General features: G+C 32.1%; 3 protein-coding genes across 3 annotated transcripts; all 3 read left to right on the top strand.

The window, feature by feature from the left end:
* Nucleotides 1-1,663: 1,663 nt before the first annotated feature.
* LOC134697609 (uncharacterized) lies at nt 1,664-2,842 on the top strand. The gene has a single exon (XM_063559892.1). It carries the CDS (start codon nt 1,664-1,666, stop codon nt 2,840-2,842), a length of 1,179 nt encoding a protein of 392 aa, XP_063415962.1.
* An 834-nt stretch (nt 2,843-3,676) lies between these two features.
* On the top strand, nt 3,677-4,993 carry LOC134697608 (uncharacterized protein F54H12.2-like). Its single transcript, XM_063559891.1, has one exon. It carries the CDS (start codon nt 3,677-3,679, stop codon nt 4,991-4,993), a length of 1,317 nt encoding a protein of 438 aa, XP_063415961.1.
* Nucleotides 4,994-10,274: 5,281 nt separating this feature from the next.
* Nucleotides 10,275-18,356, top strand: LOC134695980 (dehydrogenase/reductase SDR family member 7-like). The gene is made up of 9 exons (XM_063557488.1): nt 10,275-10,402; nt 11,265-11,403; nt 13,024-13,173; nt 13,791-13,897; nt 15,086-15,278; nt 15,956-16,002; nt 16,272-16,391; nt 16,841-17,007; nt 18,170-18,356. Exons 2-9 carry the CDS (start codon nt 11,277-11,279, stop codon nt 18,222-18,224), a joined length of 966 nt encoding a protein of 321 aa, XP_063413558.1. The 5' UTR covers nt 10,275-10,402; nt 11,265-11,276; the 3' UTR covers nt 18,225-18,356.
* Nucleotides 18,357-18,920: the final 564 nt, after the last annotated feature.

Here is an 18,920-nt window from a genome sequence, read left to right as displayed (position 1 = left end):
CGTGCATGCATAGCCATGTTTTTTTAATTAAACTTTTCGGATGGATGGATTTGGTAAAATATATCCAGTACACCCACTCAATAAACTAATCCATAATTCAGTGTTTCCATTTTGCATTGTTATATTAACAAGTGATGCTATAACAATTGTTATTACAATAATTATTTGACAGAAATACACGATTTCTGCTTTGGGAATATTTTCTCCCATGAAGCGCCAAGTCGTTTGTGTGCTCTCCGTATTACTTCTTGTCTCTTCCATGTTAGTAAGTATAATAAAGGAACCACGTCGCTTATCACTCATACCTTTAAATACGTTTTAAAAAAAGTCAATTTTTTTTTCTCTTTCAATTAATTATAGGTAAAGAACACATTGGAAAGAAGATCCTTCTTCCACTGTTCAATTTGCTTCTTTTCCTCACACAAATGATATAGTTTAATCAATGTTTGTTTTTTTAACTTACAAAGATATATATACATTCTCCCTTTTCGCTCCTCGAACACGAAAGCGTTATAAATCATCTCTATCTCATTCATTATTTGTATTAAATGGAAATTATGAAACAAGTCTTAAAAGAGGGGCTAAAGATACAAGAATGACAATCAAATTCATAAATTGAAAAAAAAAATATCTGACAACATCGAGGATAAAATAGACGAAAAGACAACGTTTGTTAAGCGTACAGTGACGAATATTACATACATATTCATTGGCACATGATTTACTAGAATACAGTTTCGCACCTCACGTGTATAAAACGTACAGTGACAAATATAACATATAGCACATACATATTCATCGGTATCATTAACGTTTGTTAAAATTACAGTGACAAATATTACATATTGAACATACATATTCATTGGTAAATGATTAACTAGTATGAACTAAAAAAACCACCTTATTATTAAAAAACACCCAATCATTTTAATTAAATCAAACAACAACAACCATACTAACAAATTATACACTCTTTTATAAATTGAGTGGTCTTTAATTTAAATGGACCTTACGCAGTTGTGTAAATCTTTTCTTCATTTCTAAGCGGTGTGTAAATATAAGTGCGTTAAAATCACGACTGTAAAAAAAATATTAGATATAAATTATTCGTGGTCTTCATAGAAGAATAAAACATTTGTGCTATGTTACCCAATCTCCATGTTCCAACTGGTCAATTTGATTGATGATCTTAAATATCTTTTCATACTTTTCTCGCTAGACAAAGTCAGAAAATGGTTTTTTACTTTCTTTTCCTGTTTCTATTTTGTTTACTATTTTTTTTTAATTTAGTGTGTGTCTGCATTTTATATATATTTTTTTTATCTTGTTTTATATTTGTTTTGAAAATAAAAATGTACATATTCTCAACTTGTTATAGTTTAGAAGAAGAAAATTAATACAAGCATTAAAAAAACTCTCCAACTCTAACTAGTAGTTTGTTTTTTGTTAAATAATAATAACAAGTGTTTATTGGTGATACTCTAGTGGAATAAAGACATTGAGACGTAAAGATACATGCATAGTGATCAAAGGTTCACACTTATTTATTATGGTAAAATGAGGACGGTAAATAGAATTTTATTGTACGTTTACTGGTTTTAAAATTCTCATTTTTATGTATATTTCTCAAGCGTTTGTTTGGATATAAGTTCAGTATAACACGATGGATGAAGAAGTGAACAATCTTTTGACACCAATTTATTACAATATAGAAAATCCGAGTTCTTTTTCCTCAGCTAGCAAACTTTATCACATTGTTAATGCGGATGGGAAAAAAATTGGTTACCACAAAATAAAGAGATGGTTAAATGCACAAGACAATTATTCCTTACAAAAAACTCCCAGGCGTTCTTTTAGAAGATTACGTGTGTATACAACAGGAATTGGTAACTTAATGGACGTCGACCTAATGCAAGTAAGTAATTTATCACAATGGAACTCTGGATATAATTTTATACTAGTTGCCATCGATTGCTTTAGTCGACGTCTTTGGATGCAACCATCAAAGAGTAAAAAAGGTGTTGACATAGCCAAAGCTTTTGAAAAAATTCTGCAAACAGCAAAGGTAGACAAGATCCGCTCGGACGTTGATGGATGTTTCAAGTCAAAGGTTGTTCAAAAACTTTTCAAGGAAAGAGGAGTGCGACATTTTGTAACTAAGAACGAGATAAAAGCAAACTATGCAGAGCGTGTGATACAAACCATAAAAAATAAATTTTATCGTTACTTTACTAAAAAGAGAACGTATCGGTACATTGACAATTTACAAAAATTTGTAAAGAGCTACAATGCAACACCACACAGGTCCCTAAACTATATTGCACCCAACGACGTTACACCGGAAAACGAAGCGGATGTATGGGTTCAACAATACTTGAATAAAAAGAAATCTCCTGATAAGACGAGTCGGCCAAATACCAAAAACCCACAAAAACTTAAAACCGAAGCAGATTTGAAGAGAAAAAGAAGATTGCAACGGCGGAAGAGTTACAAATTTAAAATCGGTTCTCTTGTTAGAATTGCTTATACGCGACACATCTTTGACAGAAGTTATAGTCAAAAATGGACGGATGAGATCTTCAAAGTTGTACGGAGATTTAAAAAACAGAACATCAAGATTTATAAATTGAGCTCTTTTTATAACGATGAGGAAATTTCTGGTGAATATTATTCTGCTGAACTTCAGGCTGTTGATAAATCAGATGAATCACTCTGGGTTGTAGAGAAAGTTCTGAAAAAGCGTAAAAGGCGAGAAAAGACCGAGTTTTTATGTAAGTTTCAAGGTTGGCCTGATAAGTATAACCAATACATTCCCGAGGAAGACATTCAAACATTATCATGACAAACGACGATATTGACGAGGATCACATTATTTTCTTATTCAACGATCAATCAAATAAGTATTATCCTGAAAATATACCTTCAAATTTCAAGGTTCACCTAAGTGACACATTGTATTTAGAAGGAAAGTGGGAAATAGCTGTTTTGGATTTTTATTCCAAGGAGAAAATTTCAACTGTTAAAAAAACCAAACACGAACTATACATTTTTTGTGACGTATGTATGGGTGTAAGTCTGTTTCACAATGAGTTTTCACTTTTACGACGTGTATTTCCTACACCAAACAATACTTGGAATTACGTTTTTTCTAACCCTATTTTCGTACCTGTGAAAAAAACTGAAATCCGCGACTTAGAAATACATATTTTCGACGAAAGTGGAGAACAAGCGTCATTTTTAAATCAACGTTTGTCCTGTACACTACATATTAGAAAAAGAAAGGGGAAGTGTCAACGATGAATGCAGACAAAATGTACATTCCAAGCATGGAGAAGTGGTCGAAATATTATCAAAATGTTGTGCAGGGGAATAATAAAACGTATATAACGCACATTAAAAATACCGGACGTAATGGGTCTTTTATGATACCTATTGAGAATCAAAAATCACCGTCAACCTCGTCGAAATCTAATGAAAAGTACAATATTCATCTAGTTAGTCCAAGTGCGCAAATGGTCGAAATGGCTAAAGAGTCTTTAGAAGATGAGGGTTTGCATATAAAAGGAAAAAAACGTAAACGAAAGACCAGTCATAAGGCAACCAGCAGTGGAGTTGGCGTATGCAAAAAGAAAAGAGAACCAAAACGAGACGTTTTTTCAGAGTACATGAATTAAAAATGGCTTTACTAACATCACAGAATAACTTTACAGAAGCTATTCCTTCACAATTAGAAGTTTTCGAGATACCTCCATACCAGTTAGGAGTTGAGTCAATTTCGTATGAAGAATGTCGGCCTACATCACAAGTAACAGCCTACAACCCAATAGAATTTAATTTGTGTGCCCAGAACGGACTAGAATACATCGATCTCAGACGGTCGAAACTGTATGTTAAGTTGCGTGTAAAACATAGCAATGGAGACAATATTGCTATAGATTCAAAGGTGGCACCAGTAAATGGATTTTTCTATGCACTTTTTTCTCAAGTCGACTGTTACCTACAAGGTTCACTGGTATCATCAAGTAATACCAACTACTCGTACAAATGCATGATGAAAACGCTACTCGATTATGGACAAGATGCAAAAGCATCACAACTAACGAGTGCGTTGTTTTATAAGGACAGAAGTGGACACATGGACTCATTTGATACTAACACGGGTCTTTACGAAAGGAAAAAACTGATAGGTAATTCTAAGAGCCTTGATATGGAAGGAATGTTGTTTCACGATCTTTTTGAAATGGATCGTTACTTATTAAATATGGTTGACGTAAAATTGAAACTTTTCAGAAGTAGACCGAGTTTCTGTCTAATGTCAAGCGAAGACGATGCGGACTATGATGTTGTCATTGAAGATATTGTCGTTAAAGTGTGTAAAATTAAGGTCAATCCAGCTATAATTTTTGCTCATTCGGAAGCATTGAAATCAACGAATGCTAAATATCCCTATACAAAAACAGTAATGAAACATATTACTCTTATGATGGGTAGTACGAATGCAGTGTTGGAGAACATTTTCCAAGACGTGAAACCAAAACGAATCATCATGGGTCTAACTTCGACAAACGCCGTGAACGGTGATTATCAACTTAATCCGTGGAATTTTCAACATTTTGACTTGCAACAAATAACTTTGTACTGTGATGGAGTTCCTGTAGATGGAATTCCTCTGAAACTACAATTCAACGAAGACAGGGGTGCAACAAATGTTGCAGCATACGTTAAAATGTTTCAAAACTGTGGAAAGTGGGGCGGAGATGCGGGGAATGAAATAACTAGATCGGACTTCAACAATGGATATGCTTTATTCTGTTTTGATTTACAACCTCACTTTTCAGATGCCAACTATCTGTCACTGGTAAAGCAAGGAAAAGTAAGACTTGAATGTCATTTTGCATCACCCTTACCAGAAACTGTCTCTTTACTCATTGTAGCCGAAAACTCTGGCTATTTTGAAATAACGGAAAATCGTCAGATCAAAGTAGAACACTAAATTCATACCTAATACTGTTTGTTGTATTTTGTCCTATTTAGATTATGTTATGACACAACCACATTATATGACATTTCTTTTTCTGTGTTTAATATTTCTATTTGTCTAATAAATATTCAAATATAATTCTTTTACTTGTTTTTTTTCTTCCTGTTCGTCTTTTAAAATGTCTTCGCTATAGAACTGATGCATTGATTTAAGGTTTTTTTACATTGTTTTTGGTAATTTACCTGCTTTCAGGTAATTTATTAAGTTTGAAAACCAATTTGGAAATTTTGTGCAAGAGTGGTAAACATTCATTTAATTAAATGTTTTTCATCAAAACTTAAACACAACCAAAAACAAACCAAATAAAAAAATATACGTTTGTATCAAACATATAAAACTCGAACTAAAACTTTGATTTCAACGATATGTGAAAAAAGAAGAACTCAAACCATGTCAAAGGGAGATCATTCACTTTTACCTTTCCAAACACCTTGATTAGAGCGCTCACACAGACAAACTTTATTTACTTAGAACAAATATATTCATTGGAGAGAACTGTGTGGTTTTTCTTCCGAAATAATACTTAAAAAGCTATGAGTAAGCTAGTGATTAGACACGTTAATTTTCTATCCTTATTGGCTTCTTCTGAGGATCAGCAAAGACTCGCATTGATAAAAACGATGAATAACGAACAATTTAAGATCCTACTAGAATGTATATACAACATTTTACATGGAGTCGTTACACTATCTCCGCTAAATAAAAAGAAACTGTTTGAGTACAAAACGGTTATTCGTAAAATCACTGCCGAGGACACCCAACGTTTACATCGAAAGAGACTTCTTTTAAAGTATCGATCAAATCTCATTCCTATAGTAGTAAAGATTGTGCTTGCTCACTTAAAATGACGAAGGAAATGATTCTTATTCCTAAACATAAATTCGAGGCTGTCTTACAAAAACAAAACGAAGATCAATCGAAAGCGGAAGTGGTGTTACATGACACTCCACCTCGAGACAATGACCAACACAATCTGTCTTATGACCAGAAACCGTTACATGATGATTTACAATCGTTAATCAATCTCACTTTTCCATCTAGATATAAAGACAAAGCCTTGCAACTTTTGCTTTACTTACAAAAACAACCATCTATTAAGTGGGACGAACAAGGTGAAGTTTGCATTGACGGAAAAGTTATTTCAAACACTCTTATCGTTGACTTGATACGTGATTCAACAGTTCCAATTGGTCGTAGAAAACTAACAGCTGGTATACATCAATTCTACCAATTTCTGAAGTCTACTAACATTCCACTTCGTTTGTTTAGGAATGTCGAAAAAACAAACAAAGTACGATTCGAGTCTACCTCTTATAAAGATGAGAAAACAGAAGAAGAAAATAAGGAGAAAGAAGAAACAGATGAATACAGTGAAGATAGTGACAATGAATACATCCAACGGAATAAAAAGACAAAAAAGACAGAAACTAATTTGGAAACCCAAAAGAAAATGTATGTGCAACGAGACATAAACAGTATATTTACAATAAAAAAGAAGAGAAAAAAATGGTTACAATTTAAATGTTTTAACTAAAAAAAAAACCAAATACAATCTAGAATATTTTAAATAAATGATTAATACATGAAATGTGTTATTATTTTGTGTTAAAAGAAACTATATATAGATGAGACAACGAGGTGTTTATTTTTAAACAAACTAATTGAGAAAAGAAAGAAAATAATATCAAGAATTTACAAAGAGAAAGAAAGAAAAACTTTTTTCATTTTTTTAAATATCCTTATCTCAACTAGTTTGTTAGAAAATACAGTTAGCGGTTTGTTAATATTTCTTCTCTCTTGCAATCTGTTGTGTAGAGTATTTCCTGTAAAAATAAAAAATAGCCTGTCTCTCCTTCCGTTACAATAATTCCCTTTATTCAAACAAAGGATCCGCTAATTAAGTTCGAAAACAATTGGATTTTGATTGTCTGGAAACAACTGGTTAATTATCAAAAGGGATTCCTCTAATCTAGGATATAAATTAAGAGTCGTTTCTCTAATCCGAAAACAAATATATTATAATTAGCATTTGTTTATCCTAATCAGGATTAAAAGGGTTAATACTCGGTTCTCTAATCCGAAAACAAATAGATTATAATTAGCAATTGTTAACTCTTATCGGGATAAAAAAAAGGAACAAAACATTGAGGAGCACTAATCTAGATTAAAAGATAAGGATTATCTTAATCCGATTGATTGCACAATGATGTGCTTAAAGGAACAAAAACATTGAGGAGCACTAATCTAGATTAAAAGATAAGGATTATCTAATCTAGATTAAAAGATAAGGATTATCTTTATCCGATTGATTGCATAATAAGCTGCTTAAAGTTGCATCATAAGCTGCTTTAAATCGTACCATAAGCTGGCTTAAGAAGATTAGAGGGGATTATAAGCTGGCTTAAGAAGATTAGAGGGGATTATGGGCTCCGTAATCTCCCTAATTAAAATGGTAGAAAAGATTACGGAGGGCAGTCTCATAACACACTACTGTAAGTGTCCTTAATCTGTGGTCCTTATCAAGCCTTATATTACATGATTTAAACTTTTAATGCTTAAATTCATTAAAATTTAAAATATAAAATTTTATATAAAAAAATTTACAACCATTAGAGTTTGTGTCCATTGGGTGATTACCATTTTATAAAGTCTTAATCCTCTTTTGTAGCAGTATTCTGTTTGTATGAAGTCCATAGCATAGATCTCTGCTAATATTTTCAATTTGCACAGTTGTCTCTGGACTAAAGTTCATTTCATTGGCTACTTTTGTGCAGTCGATAATTATTTGAATTATTAAGGACTGGTTCCCTTTGAAAGTATCATTCCATTTGTTATCTCCAACAGACTGTATAATGATTTTTTTCAAATCCGGGAAAATGTTTTGCCTTTTTTCGTGCAGAGCTGGGCACTTGAGTAGGAAGTGTTCTAATGTTTCTGTTTCAAGCTGACACAGAGTACAGTGTGCTTTTTCTTGTTCCCTTTTGAATTTCTGTATGTCACATTCTAAAAGGTATGTACCAGTCAGTAATCTGGCTTTGATTTGTGCCTTTTTTACCTCATATGTTACTGATGGTAGAGAGTTCCATACTGGGTGAGTCTGGTGTATTTTGAGATCTGTTGTATTGCAGAATTTCAAAGTGGATTTTTCCTTCATATCGGTTTGTAGCTTACTTGTCCATTTATCGGCTATGGCTATATTAATTTGTTTTTTCCATTGAAATTTTGTTGGAAGTTTTTCTTTTAGCTCGTGAATTGGAGTTAAGCTGTAGTACTGTAAGAATTCTTGCACCCTTAGAAAGAAACTATCTGGATTTTCTGAGTTAACAATCAGTTGTCTTTCCATTAGATTCCTTAGTTTGGTGTTTTCACTTGCTAGGATAGAATATAGCAGGCTAAGTTGCCTCTTGTGAAGTTCAGCTTCAATTGGTATTGCGCCAATAAGCATATATACAGCAGCTGTTGAAGTTCTTATTGGAAGGGATTGGAAACATCTGATAGTTTTGATGTGGAATTGCCTTAATTCTCCTATTTGTGTCAAATTCAGAGGCAGTATTTCAAGTCCGTATAGCAGTCTTGGAAGTACGTAAGCTTGGTGGATCTTGTAAGATGTTTTGGGGTTAAGACCTCGCTTACCATTTAGTCCCACTGGAATTAGAGAATACAGAGTCTTTCTTGCAATACTTATATGTTCTTGTATATTTATTCTTGATTCGTTTTTAGATGCTCTTATGATTCCTAAATGTGTTGCTTGGTTATCAGTTTGTATTGCAGCAATACAAACTGATTATTTTTATTATTATTATAATAATAAAAATAATCAGTTTGTATTGCTGCAATCCGTAGCGTAATGGAGGCAAATGAGGCAAATGCCTCACTTTTGAAACGACGATCAAACTTTAGAAGTGTCAATTATTTTAATTTCATGTATTTTACATTATCAATATGCGAGTTTCAACTTTCAAACTATCTAACGGCACACTTCATACAGTGTTTCCAATCTGCAGCAGCGATTTTGAATATAATTATTCTACCATAGCGGTGACGGTAAAAAAAATAAGTGTCCCGATTACAAACCAAAATACAAAAATTGAAACAAATCTTATTTATGTCGTTACAAAACTGGTTGAAGACGGGTTCTTTAAAGAGAAAAAAGATGAAAAGGGAAACTCATGAGTATGCTGGCTTATTACTTTCTTGGTTTATTTTTGAATCTACCAATGTTTACACACTGAACAACAAACATGCTGCCAATGCAAATCGATAAAATAATTCATTGACCAAAAAATATAATGATTATTTATAATTGATTTACTGAACAAAATCATGAAGCGCCGTTTTCATAAATATGGAAGTCTTTAATGTATAAGGCAATTCATGATTTTTATTTATCTTTAATAAAAGTATGAAATATATTTTTGGTATTGTTAGAAAATATTTTTTTCGTGTTTCTTTTTTTCTATTATTATTATTAACATTGTCTGGTTGTAAGCAAGCGTGTTCCATTGATTCTATTGTGGTAGGCCGTGGGTTCGAACCCCGAAACGGTAGGTCAGACCAATGACTTAAAAATTGGTAGAATAATGTGTCCAGGTAGGTTGACAGGTCTTTAAGCGGAATGTTTACATGTTTACAGATAACTTGTGATCACTTGTGACATTAGAACGTCAAACATCTGGTTAAGTAACAATGTTGGTCTAGTCTTCTCTGTACCTATTCTTATATGGTTAATGATTATGTATAATAAATGTATTCTTATTAGTGCTAATAATACATGTATGTTCTCGTCTTTTAGAAGCTTATAACTTGCTGTTGGAGATAAATTTATATGTATATACATCAGAAGGTGTGTTGAAGCTTTTTAATAGTACAAATCACAGGAGAATCGTAAAGTTTTGTTTGACCAACAGAGATTAACTTTAATATTGAAACTCGTTTTGTTACTAACTAGGCTAGCTAATAAAAAAATCCGCATTTCTGTTATATTTTTTTTTTTTTTTTATTATAGATAGTAATGCTGAAATAAGCTTCTTCCATTTCATGCATCCGAACCCCCTAAAAAAAAAGGGCCCAAAAATTTTTCGCCTCGCTCCGCTCGGCAGAAGGCCTCACTATAAAAGGACATGCGCTACGGCCTTCATTTCCTAATATGTTTTATATGTTTAGACTTGAGTTTTATATGTTTAGACTTGAGTTTAAATAACATATTAATTTGATTATTTTTTGTACGACCTGGCTTGAATGGGTGCTCCTAGTTTTGGAGGTGATAAACATAACCGATACAAATATGTGTCAATATTTAGGACGTTAGAGTGATAAGCCGGAAGAATGATATTTTAACAGCTTTTTATCTGAGTTTTAAAGGTAAGTCAGTTTAGTTGTAGTTGTTTATTACTATTCATAGTCCCCCATTTACATGTTACTCGTCTCAGCACAGTGATAGTTAGTAGAGTAACTTTGTCCATCACGTGATTTAACTGTTTTAACTTTAAGTTATTAATCATGTCAACTTATTTGTGTCTATATTCATATCAAGAAGACTATATTTTTTATCAAAGGACATTATTTGCCTACCATCCGCAGGCAATTGTTTCTGTAAATGGGGTTGAAGGGGGAGTGGGAAGGGGTGGTTTCTATCAACACTTCAATGTACGAAAGCTTTTAAATCACGTACGAGTGTGGATACTAAGTTGTAACCCCAACCACCCTACCCCAAAATTGACATAGACAAGTCTATATGTGCTGACATCCTAACCTCTTAATCTTTAAGAAATACGTGCTCTTATGGTGCCATTGTCAACTTTCAAAATTTAAGGCTGGTCGGGGTGTAATTTATTATAAATTGTAAAGATAATGTGTTCATGTCATTGATCAAGTTTGAAGTTATATTTTTTTTTTACATTCAGTTATCAGTATCGTTTCATCAGGCAATTAATGATCATTGATTAAGAAAATCCATTTTATGAAGAAATTTCCACATTTTGAACATAAATCAGACCGTTAGTTTTTTCGTTTGAACATTGTTGAATTGTATTATATTTGTCATTTTGAAGTCTTTTAATTATAGCTGACTGTGGGGTATGGGTTTAGCTCATTGTTCAAGATTTACAATATGTAAGACAAAGTTTATTTTTTAAGAAATTTCCTGAATGTGACGGAAGTAAACTGTGACCACGTTAATATACTTGTATATTATAAATGAAAATAAAATTTTAATACATTATAGAGACCGATTGAAATGATGGACTGGTTGTATTTGATATTCTTGTTTATGCTGACATGGTTCATCATAGCTCTGGTAATGGTAGTCTTTGGAGACTGTGATCTTTTACTTCAAATCGCTGAAAAATTCGGAAAATCACCAAGTAAGTGCTTGGAGACTGAAAATATCATATATAACAATATTGTATTCCATGTACATGTATTTTTAATGTATATATACCGTGTACAAGTTGCAATTTTGTAAAATCATAACATGTACAAAAAATTTGTATAGATTATAAATTGTACAAGGTCAAAATACAAGTTATAACATGTACAAAAGTGCCTCGTACAAGTTATAACATGTACACAATATTGCATCAAAGCTTTTTTAAATTTTAATATGTTGTAACCGATAACAAAATTGAGGTCAAGTTCAATAATGTTGATTTTGACTTTTACCGTTCAGCAGTTGTAGTTCTTGAAAGATCGAAAAATGGCGTTTCCATTCATGTTGTTGCATTTACTCATGTACCATTTAACCTAAGCTTTTCAAATTTGGATATGTTTTTACTGATGGCAAAATGGAGGTCAATTTTGATATTACCGATTTTCACTTTCACCGTTCATCAGTTATGGTATTTGTGATATTGCTAGGAAACAAATAAATGTTAATAAATCCGGTTTGCTGTCGTTGTGAATGCCTCTTGTTAAGCATTTACTAGAAAAAAATATTTTTGTATGAAAATATTCAAATAGTACTACTGAACAATTATAATTGTTTACTCACGTCTGTAGGGTTTCTTGTTTATGAGCATTGATTAGCTTTCTTTTTTATACCTTTCTGTGATTAAAATGCAATGCCAAATTACAGCACCGGGAACGGAGCCATGAAGGAAAATGAGAGAGAAAGGCAAATTATTTAACCAACACTCTTGTAACAATTTTGAGAGAACGAAACACTAAACATTCTTAATATTAAAATTAGAAAATACTCAAAGGAAAATTCAAATCGGAGAATCCCATAAATGGCAAAATCAAAAGCTCAAATAAATCAAACGAAAGGAAAACAACTGTCAAATTCGGATTTCTGACATAGTACAGACATTTCCGTAGTATGTAGAAAATGGTGGAACCAGTTGCATCTTAAGTATGTTTGAAATGCAGAATTTACTGAGTTTGACTGTCCCTATTGTATCTTTCGTCCCTCTTTTACTATCAGACGACTTTTCTGGTACTAAAATATGTAAGACTGCTTAGCAGTCGGCTATTGCGTTGTGATTGTCTATTATATTAGACAATACCGATCCACCAAATCATGATCTTTACCATACAACATAGGTCGTGTCCATTTCAGTTGTTTTTCTCGTAACTATGTTAGAGAAGTTGTTTGTGTAAGAAGCACATCCCTGTTTATTATGATGACACTGATGTCTTTTCAAAAATTAATGTTATCTAAAATTCATCTTCGCTCGCCAAGGGTTACGATCCACTCCCGCTAGCGATAGTGGATCGTAACCCTTGGCGAGCGAAGATGTCTAAAATTAAGATAGGTATGCATAAAAAGAGATGTGAGGTACACATCAATAAAAAAGATACATGGCGACTTAAGTTTTCAAATAACACAAACTGATCGAGTTTTTTTGTTGTTGAAGGAAGGCGTCCTTGCAAGAATAAGCTTTGCCTTCCAACGCGTCATAATTATTTTGACTATAGCAAATTATCAATCATTTGTTTTTATAGTGTTCCTAAGATGCACAAATTGTATAGAGTATATATTTTAGGCTCTTTAAAGAACAAAGTAGTTTGGATAACTGGGTCGTCTAGTGGTATCGGCGAATGTTTAGCTTATGAATTGTCTAAAGTGGGATGCAAACTGATTCTATCTGCTCGGCGAAAAGACGAATTAGAGAGAGTCAGAGGACAATGTATTGGTAAGGTTTAAATGTCAATTGTACAGGACAAGAAGTAGAAGGTTAGTGATACAGTCGAGGAATTTTTGGGAGAAGTTTTTTTTAACCATATGATTTCTTTTGTAATCTTCATCTATAGTGAATGCTGGCACGAAAATATCATCCGTTTCTTTTAAACACAATCAGGGCAGTGAGCTTAGATGTATACATAATACACTTCTCTCATCGTCTGTAAACTCCATGTAAGAGAGACGTCCGTCCGGGATGTAAAAAATACACAGCCACGTTCAAATAACAAATGAAAGATTAAACATAATAAATCACTTGTCTTGCATAAATATAGCATATCAGCACTACATTCAAGACCCAACTAAATAATCCTACGTGTAAACAAGATTGTCGCCAATCTCAATTTTAAAGCAAGCACAATATGATTTTAAGCTGCCTTCAAGGACAAAGCGACTCTTTAATTAAACGCATAGCTATTATATTAGGCACAGCTTTGATTAAAAGTGTATGTTTATTGCAACCATTAAAAAAATACATTTGAAGTCGATCAACAGAAAAGCGTTTTTTTTCGTAATAATACAATTATCACAATGTTTATATGAAACGATATATTTTTTGTATCCTTATAGAGAAAGGAGGTGTTACAGCGGATGATATCTTAGTTGTACCGTTAGATATGGTAGAATTTGATACTCACGCAGCCGCTGTCGAGAAAGTCATTAATAAATTTGGACAGGTTAGTGACTGACATGTGTTAAATTTCAAAATATGCTGCCTTATAAGATGGGTTGTATTGCCCTCTTGGTTATAAACTTTTCCTATTTTATTTTGTTTTAATGCTGTTGTTTTTTTTTTTTATTCTGAACACGTTTCAGTATATGTTAAACCTTGTAGATTTAAATCTATCACTGTTTACTGTATGCTGAACATCCAGTGGCAAACATGCCATGATGACAAGAAAAGGTATTGTAAAAGGAAGGTTTTGCAAAGAGAATCTATGCAATATGTCACCTATGCCGACGCACCAAATAGTTGTTACAAGTTACAAGAACGGAAATATAGAGACCGTGTCACCTTCACTACGCAACGATTTTAATGGCCCAATTCCTACTAGACGTACTAGTAACTTTGTATTCATACATCAATCATCTTCTTCTTTAGCGAAAATATAGCTACTGAGCAGGATGGCCATGTTTCTCCATCTCAATTAACTGTGCGGATTCGTTCTGTGCTCTTTTTGTCTAACTTCTTTTCATACTATACCGAGAAGACCTCTTGTACAGAGGAAACAATTAGGCTAACAGCTATTATGACATTATTTATGCCACGCTTACTTTCATGCATTTACTGGGAATTACTTTATGTTAGACATTTTTTTTTACCACAAACGTTTTTGGTGAACGAATAACTTTAACTTTAACAGAAGTCATAATGATAGGATGAACACAACAACTGTTTCTATTATGTTTAAAAAAGTTGTGGTATGATTGCCAATGTAGCCAATAACAACTTTTCACAAGAAACCAAATGACAAAGGAATTATCAACTATAGGTAATTGTACGGTCTTCGACGATGAGCAAAACCAATACCAAATATTCAGATATAAATGGCCCCGAAATGACAAATGTAAAACAGTTCAAACTAACGGCCTAGTTCATGTTAAAAAAATGAGCAAAAAACAAATATGTACCACATCAACAAACGACAACCACCGAATTACAGTGCTTGTTCGAACAAAAAGGATTTTCATTTTCGACAATTGGGGTATACTTTAGTGATGATTTGTTTCAGAGTCGTTTACACTTTGTTTCTTATGATTGACATTCAGGTCCACAATAATGGACGTTTCTTATGATTGACATTCAGGTGCACAATAATGGACGATCGCTAGGTTTTTAAATCGTTTCAACTTTTTTTCTGTAGATTGACATTTTAGTCAACAATGCTGGACGATCACAGAGAGCTGAATGGATAAAGACAGCATTAGAAGTTGACCAACAAGTTTTGAATGTGAATGTACTTGGAGTGCTCTCCCTTACAAAACTTGTGTTACCGTACATGATCAAAAGGAACGAAGGACATATTGTAAACATGAGCAGTATTGCTGGGAAAATAGGTACATTCACAATACAATTAACAAACATTGAATGAAACAAAATTTAAACAATTTAAATACACTATATTTATTGTTTGAAGTTTATTTTACTGATTTATTGCCAACATAATTTATTGTATGAACATGTCTGTGTTAAACTGTTTGAACAATATATGTTTTCATCAGCTGAATTCTAAAAGGAAAGTTCTGGATTTAGATTACAATTTTGTCTTAAAACGTGTAGTTTGAAAAACAATTGAAAGTAAATTGAATATGTAATGGCAATTACTAATAACATTAACGACTTATTTTAAAATTGATTTGGTAGGATTTACAATTTGAAAAATGTACCAAAAACATATTTAAAGTTGTATTATAAAAAAAAATGTGATACTTAGTGAGCCATGACTTTAAACATGTCACTGAAAGTTGATGCTGTGATTTTGAAATGTAAAAAAGTATCACAAAAATACCAAACTGCGAGTATGCACTTAATGTGTAAATGATATTTTGCCTTCATTCCAAAAGCCAACAGCTGACTTGAGCATTGGGATGCAAAATATATCTAAAATTAATTCTTTGAAATCTTTGAAAATGTACATACTCTGATAAAATATGATTTTAATGAGAAAGAGAATGAACGAAACATATTGAATGAAATCTGATGAATCTTGTTGATTACCATTTGCATTTTACAGGGGCGCCATTTTCTGGATCTTACACTGGAGCTAAGCATGCAATCCAGGTAATCCTATAACTACTCAAACTAAGTATCTGTTTTTTACTGTTTTATTTTGATACTTATTTTTTTTATTTTAGTAGTTCTAAAATGCATCTGCCTTCCCAAATGTTTTTTACTCTTTTAAAATGAAAATGAAAAACACTCTTTACTGTTTATCCTGATAGCGTAAAGTTCTTCTTTATTTCGACTTGTTCCCCGATAAAAGATATTTTAAAACTGTCAGGGTTAATCTAAATAACATGTTCAATTCATTAATGCAATTCATTTTACAGGGCTGGTTTGATGCCTTGAGAATTGAGGTTCTCGAAAACAACATAGCAGTCACAAATCTGTGCCCGGGACCAGTATTTTCAAATCTTTTGGATATTGCTTTCGTAGGGGAAGCAGGAAAAGTAAATATAATTATTGGTCACTCATTTATTCTCCTTTTATCTTTGGAGCTTATTTTATTGTAGTTCAATGAGATACAATTTACCCCTTTTCTATTATAAAACTTAATCGTTTGAATAACATCGTGAAAATGAAAAACAAATAAGCAAAACTATCATGTGTTTTTATATAGTAAATATTATAAACACCATTGTAGTGAAAATATGTCTTAGTTGCCAATTGATTGATTGCTTAATTATTGCTACACTTACAATATTTAACTTTAAAACATTTTTTTTTTATTTTGATTGTGTGTGGATGATATAGAAACATGTAAATTGGTGTTTAATTCAACTTTGAAACAATCTGTAGTCAATTTGCTATCTGTTCTGTCAAAACAAATTGTGTGACCTGCAGGGGACACATTGATATGATTTTCGAGCTTAAAATAATTATTGTACTAATGAAATAGGTACTGAATCAAAAAATGGAACCAACTGATAAACGGATGAAAACAACACGTTGTGCAGAATTAAGTGTCATTGCTATAGCCAATAAACTTGATGAATGCTGGATTGCTTTGAATCCTGTGCTTTTTCTTACATATGCAAATCAATACTCCCCAGTGTTGGGCAAATTGTAAGTATACCATTTTAATCTTCAAAGATGTTGTTTAGGAGAAAACATCACATATACTATAACATAAGTCTATAAGAGTCAAACTCAAACAAATCAAATTCCAACAAGTCGCTCTCACATGATCATAAGTTCATGTTCACTGATCGGTACAATCATGGTCAAAACACTCATTAGGAATAAGAAAAAAGCCATATACCTATAAATCAAAGTATTCTTTTAATAACGAACATGTGTACAAAGTTTGAGGTTGATGTAACTTCACAGTACCTTCTTCATCACATTCCTATGATCCGTGAGCTGTAAAAGCTGCATAAATATTCTTTCTTTAAATACTAGTATACGTTAAAAAGTTTACTTCCTAATGGACATAACAACTAAAATTCAAGATGATCTGGTTTAAATTATTGAAAAACTTTCATCTGATATTGACTGACAGAAGGCACAGACCAAAACAAATAATTCCCTCAACATGTATATCTATAAACATTACTATAAGCACACTGTTTCTCACTTGTGGAAGAGGGTTAAGGTTTCCATTTGTGTTATAATAAAGTCAAATAATAACAAAGTAAACCTTTTTATGTATATATTTATGTAGGTCAAGATGCAGCTTATAATTACATTTTAATGAAGCTTTCATAAAGATATTTGACAAATATCAATAGTGATATGCATATTTTATATTTCAACGAAATAACCAGAAACATATAACCAATCTGATGTCAGTTCACATTAACAGAGGGATTCAATGTCATTGTATATGCAGAATTTTTTTTTCATGTTTATTCTCATACATTTAATTTACAAGAATGTGTACCATTCCTCTGTAGAAAAAAACATAAATATATATTTGGAAAGCTCGTATCGAGTTAGTTATGGTTAATTTCTGCTCCTTGAATTATCTTTTAGAAAAAGGTGTACACAACTAATTCTGCAGATTGTATTCCTATTGATAATTTCCAGTCTTTAAATTTTTTTAAAAGATTTAAACTTTCGTATAATCATGAGTAAATACAAATTCTTTATAAAATGTATTTTTGTATAAATGACTAATTTCCTTTCTTTTCAGGGTATTTCTGGTTTTATGTTTGAATTTATTATAGAATAAGGTTTTTTTTTTTGGTTTTCTTTGCCTCTTACTTTTGTCATATTTATTTTTCAGTGTTGGAAAAAAGTTTGGTTTGAAGATAATGAAGAGATTGAGAGAAGGTCGTTAAAAAGATCAAATGTGTTCTGTGCAAATTCTGTTCATTTCTACATACACTACGTTAAGCAACCAACAATCAATCGGTTTGTTTATATCTATACACACATTTACAATTCTTGAAAGAATAAAAAGGATTATTTCATATTTATTGTATCTTTCTAGTTGAATGCATAATTAAAAGCGAATGATTTTCATAAAGCCAGATTTGACAGAACATTACTTATTCTAGGGTTGGTGTGAATCAGATGCGGACACTGAAGAATTCAAAAGAACGTACATGCAATCTTACTTTCTTTCCTTTTCTCTTGCAATAGCCAAATAATAAGAATAACAGTAAAATACCGCTGTTCAATAGTCATAAATCGATTTAGATGAAACAAATTAAGGTCAAAAACACCAGCCCAGGGAAACACATCAATTATAAAAAGAAATCAATGAAAGAACAGAAACACTGAATTGCAACTAAAACAAACGCCATCATACATATAACCGGATGATTTGATAACAACTGCCATATTTCTGACTCAGTACAAGACTTAAAAAACAAATGTGGTTGAACCTGGTTTTATGACATTTGCGTTTTTAACCCTTTAAACTACATTTGTATAACCATACCCAGTTCTTATCTCCAAAACAAAAGGAGAGATCAAGTCCAACGTTTTACACAAATAATAATGGCAAAGGTAAATACAAATATCTTGCTTTA

The sequence above is a fragment of the Mytilus trossulus genome, chromosome 14 (genome assembly GCF_036588685.1).
Source record: "Mytilus trossulus isolate FHL-02 chromosome 14, PNRI_Mtr1.1.1.hap1, whole genome shotgun sequence".
In the NCBI taxonomy this organism is placed as follows: domain Eukaryota; kingdom Metazoa; phylum Mollusca; class Bivalvia; order Mytilida; family Mytilidae; genus Mytilus; species Mytilus trossulus.
This window is presented reverse-complemented; position numbering and strand designations above follow the sequence as displayed.

Coding starts and splice junctions, on each gene's coding strand:
- LOC134695980 (XM_063557488.1), top strand. CDS start 11,277: ATGATGGACTGGTTGTATTTGATATTCTTGTTTATGCTGACATGGTTC. Junction 16,003..16,271: donor GAGCTAAGCATGCAATCCAG/GTAATCCTATAA, acceptor TTCATTTTACAG/GGCTGGTTTGATGCCTTGAG. Junction 17,008..18,169: donor TCCCCAGTGTTGGGCAAATT/GTAAGTATACCA, acceptor TTTATTTTTCAG/TGTTGGAAAAAAGTTTGGTT.
- LOC134697609 (XM_063559892.1), top strand. CDS start 1,664: ATGGATGAAGAAGTGAACAATCTTTTGACACCAATTTATTACAATATA.
- LOC134697608 (XM_063559891.1), top strand. CDS start 3,677: ATGGCTTTACTAACATCACAGAATAACTTTACAGAAGCTATTCCTTCA.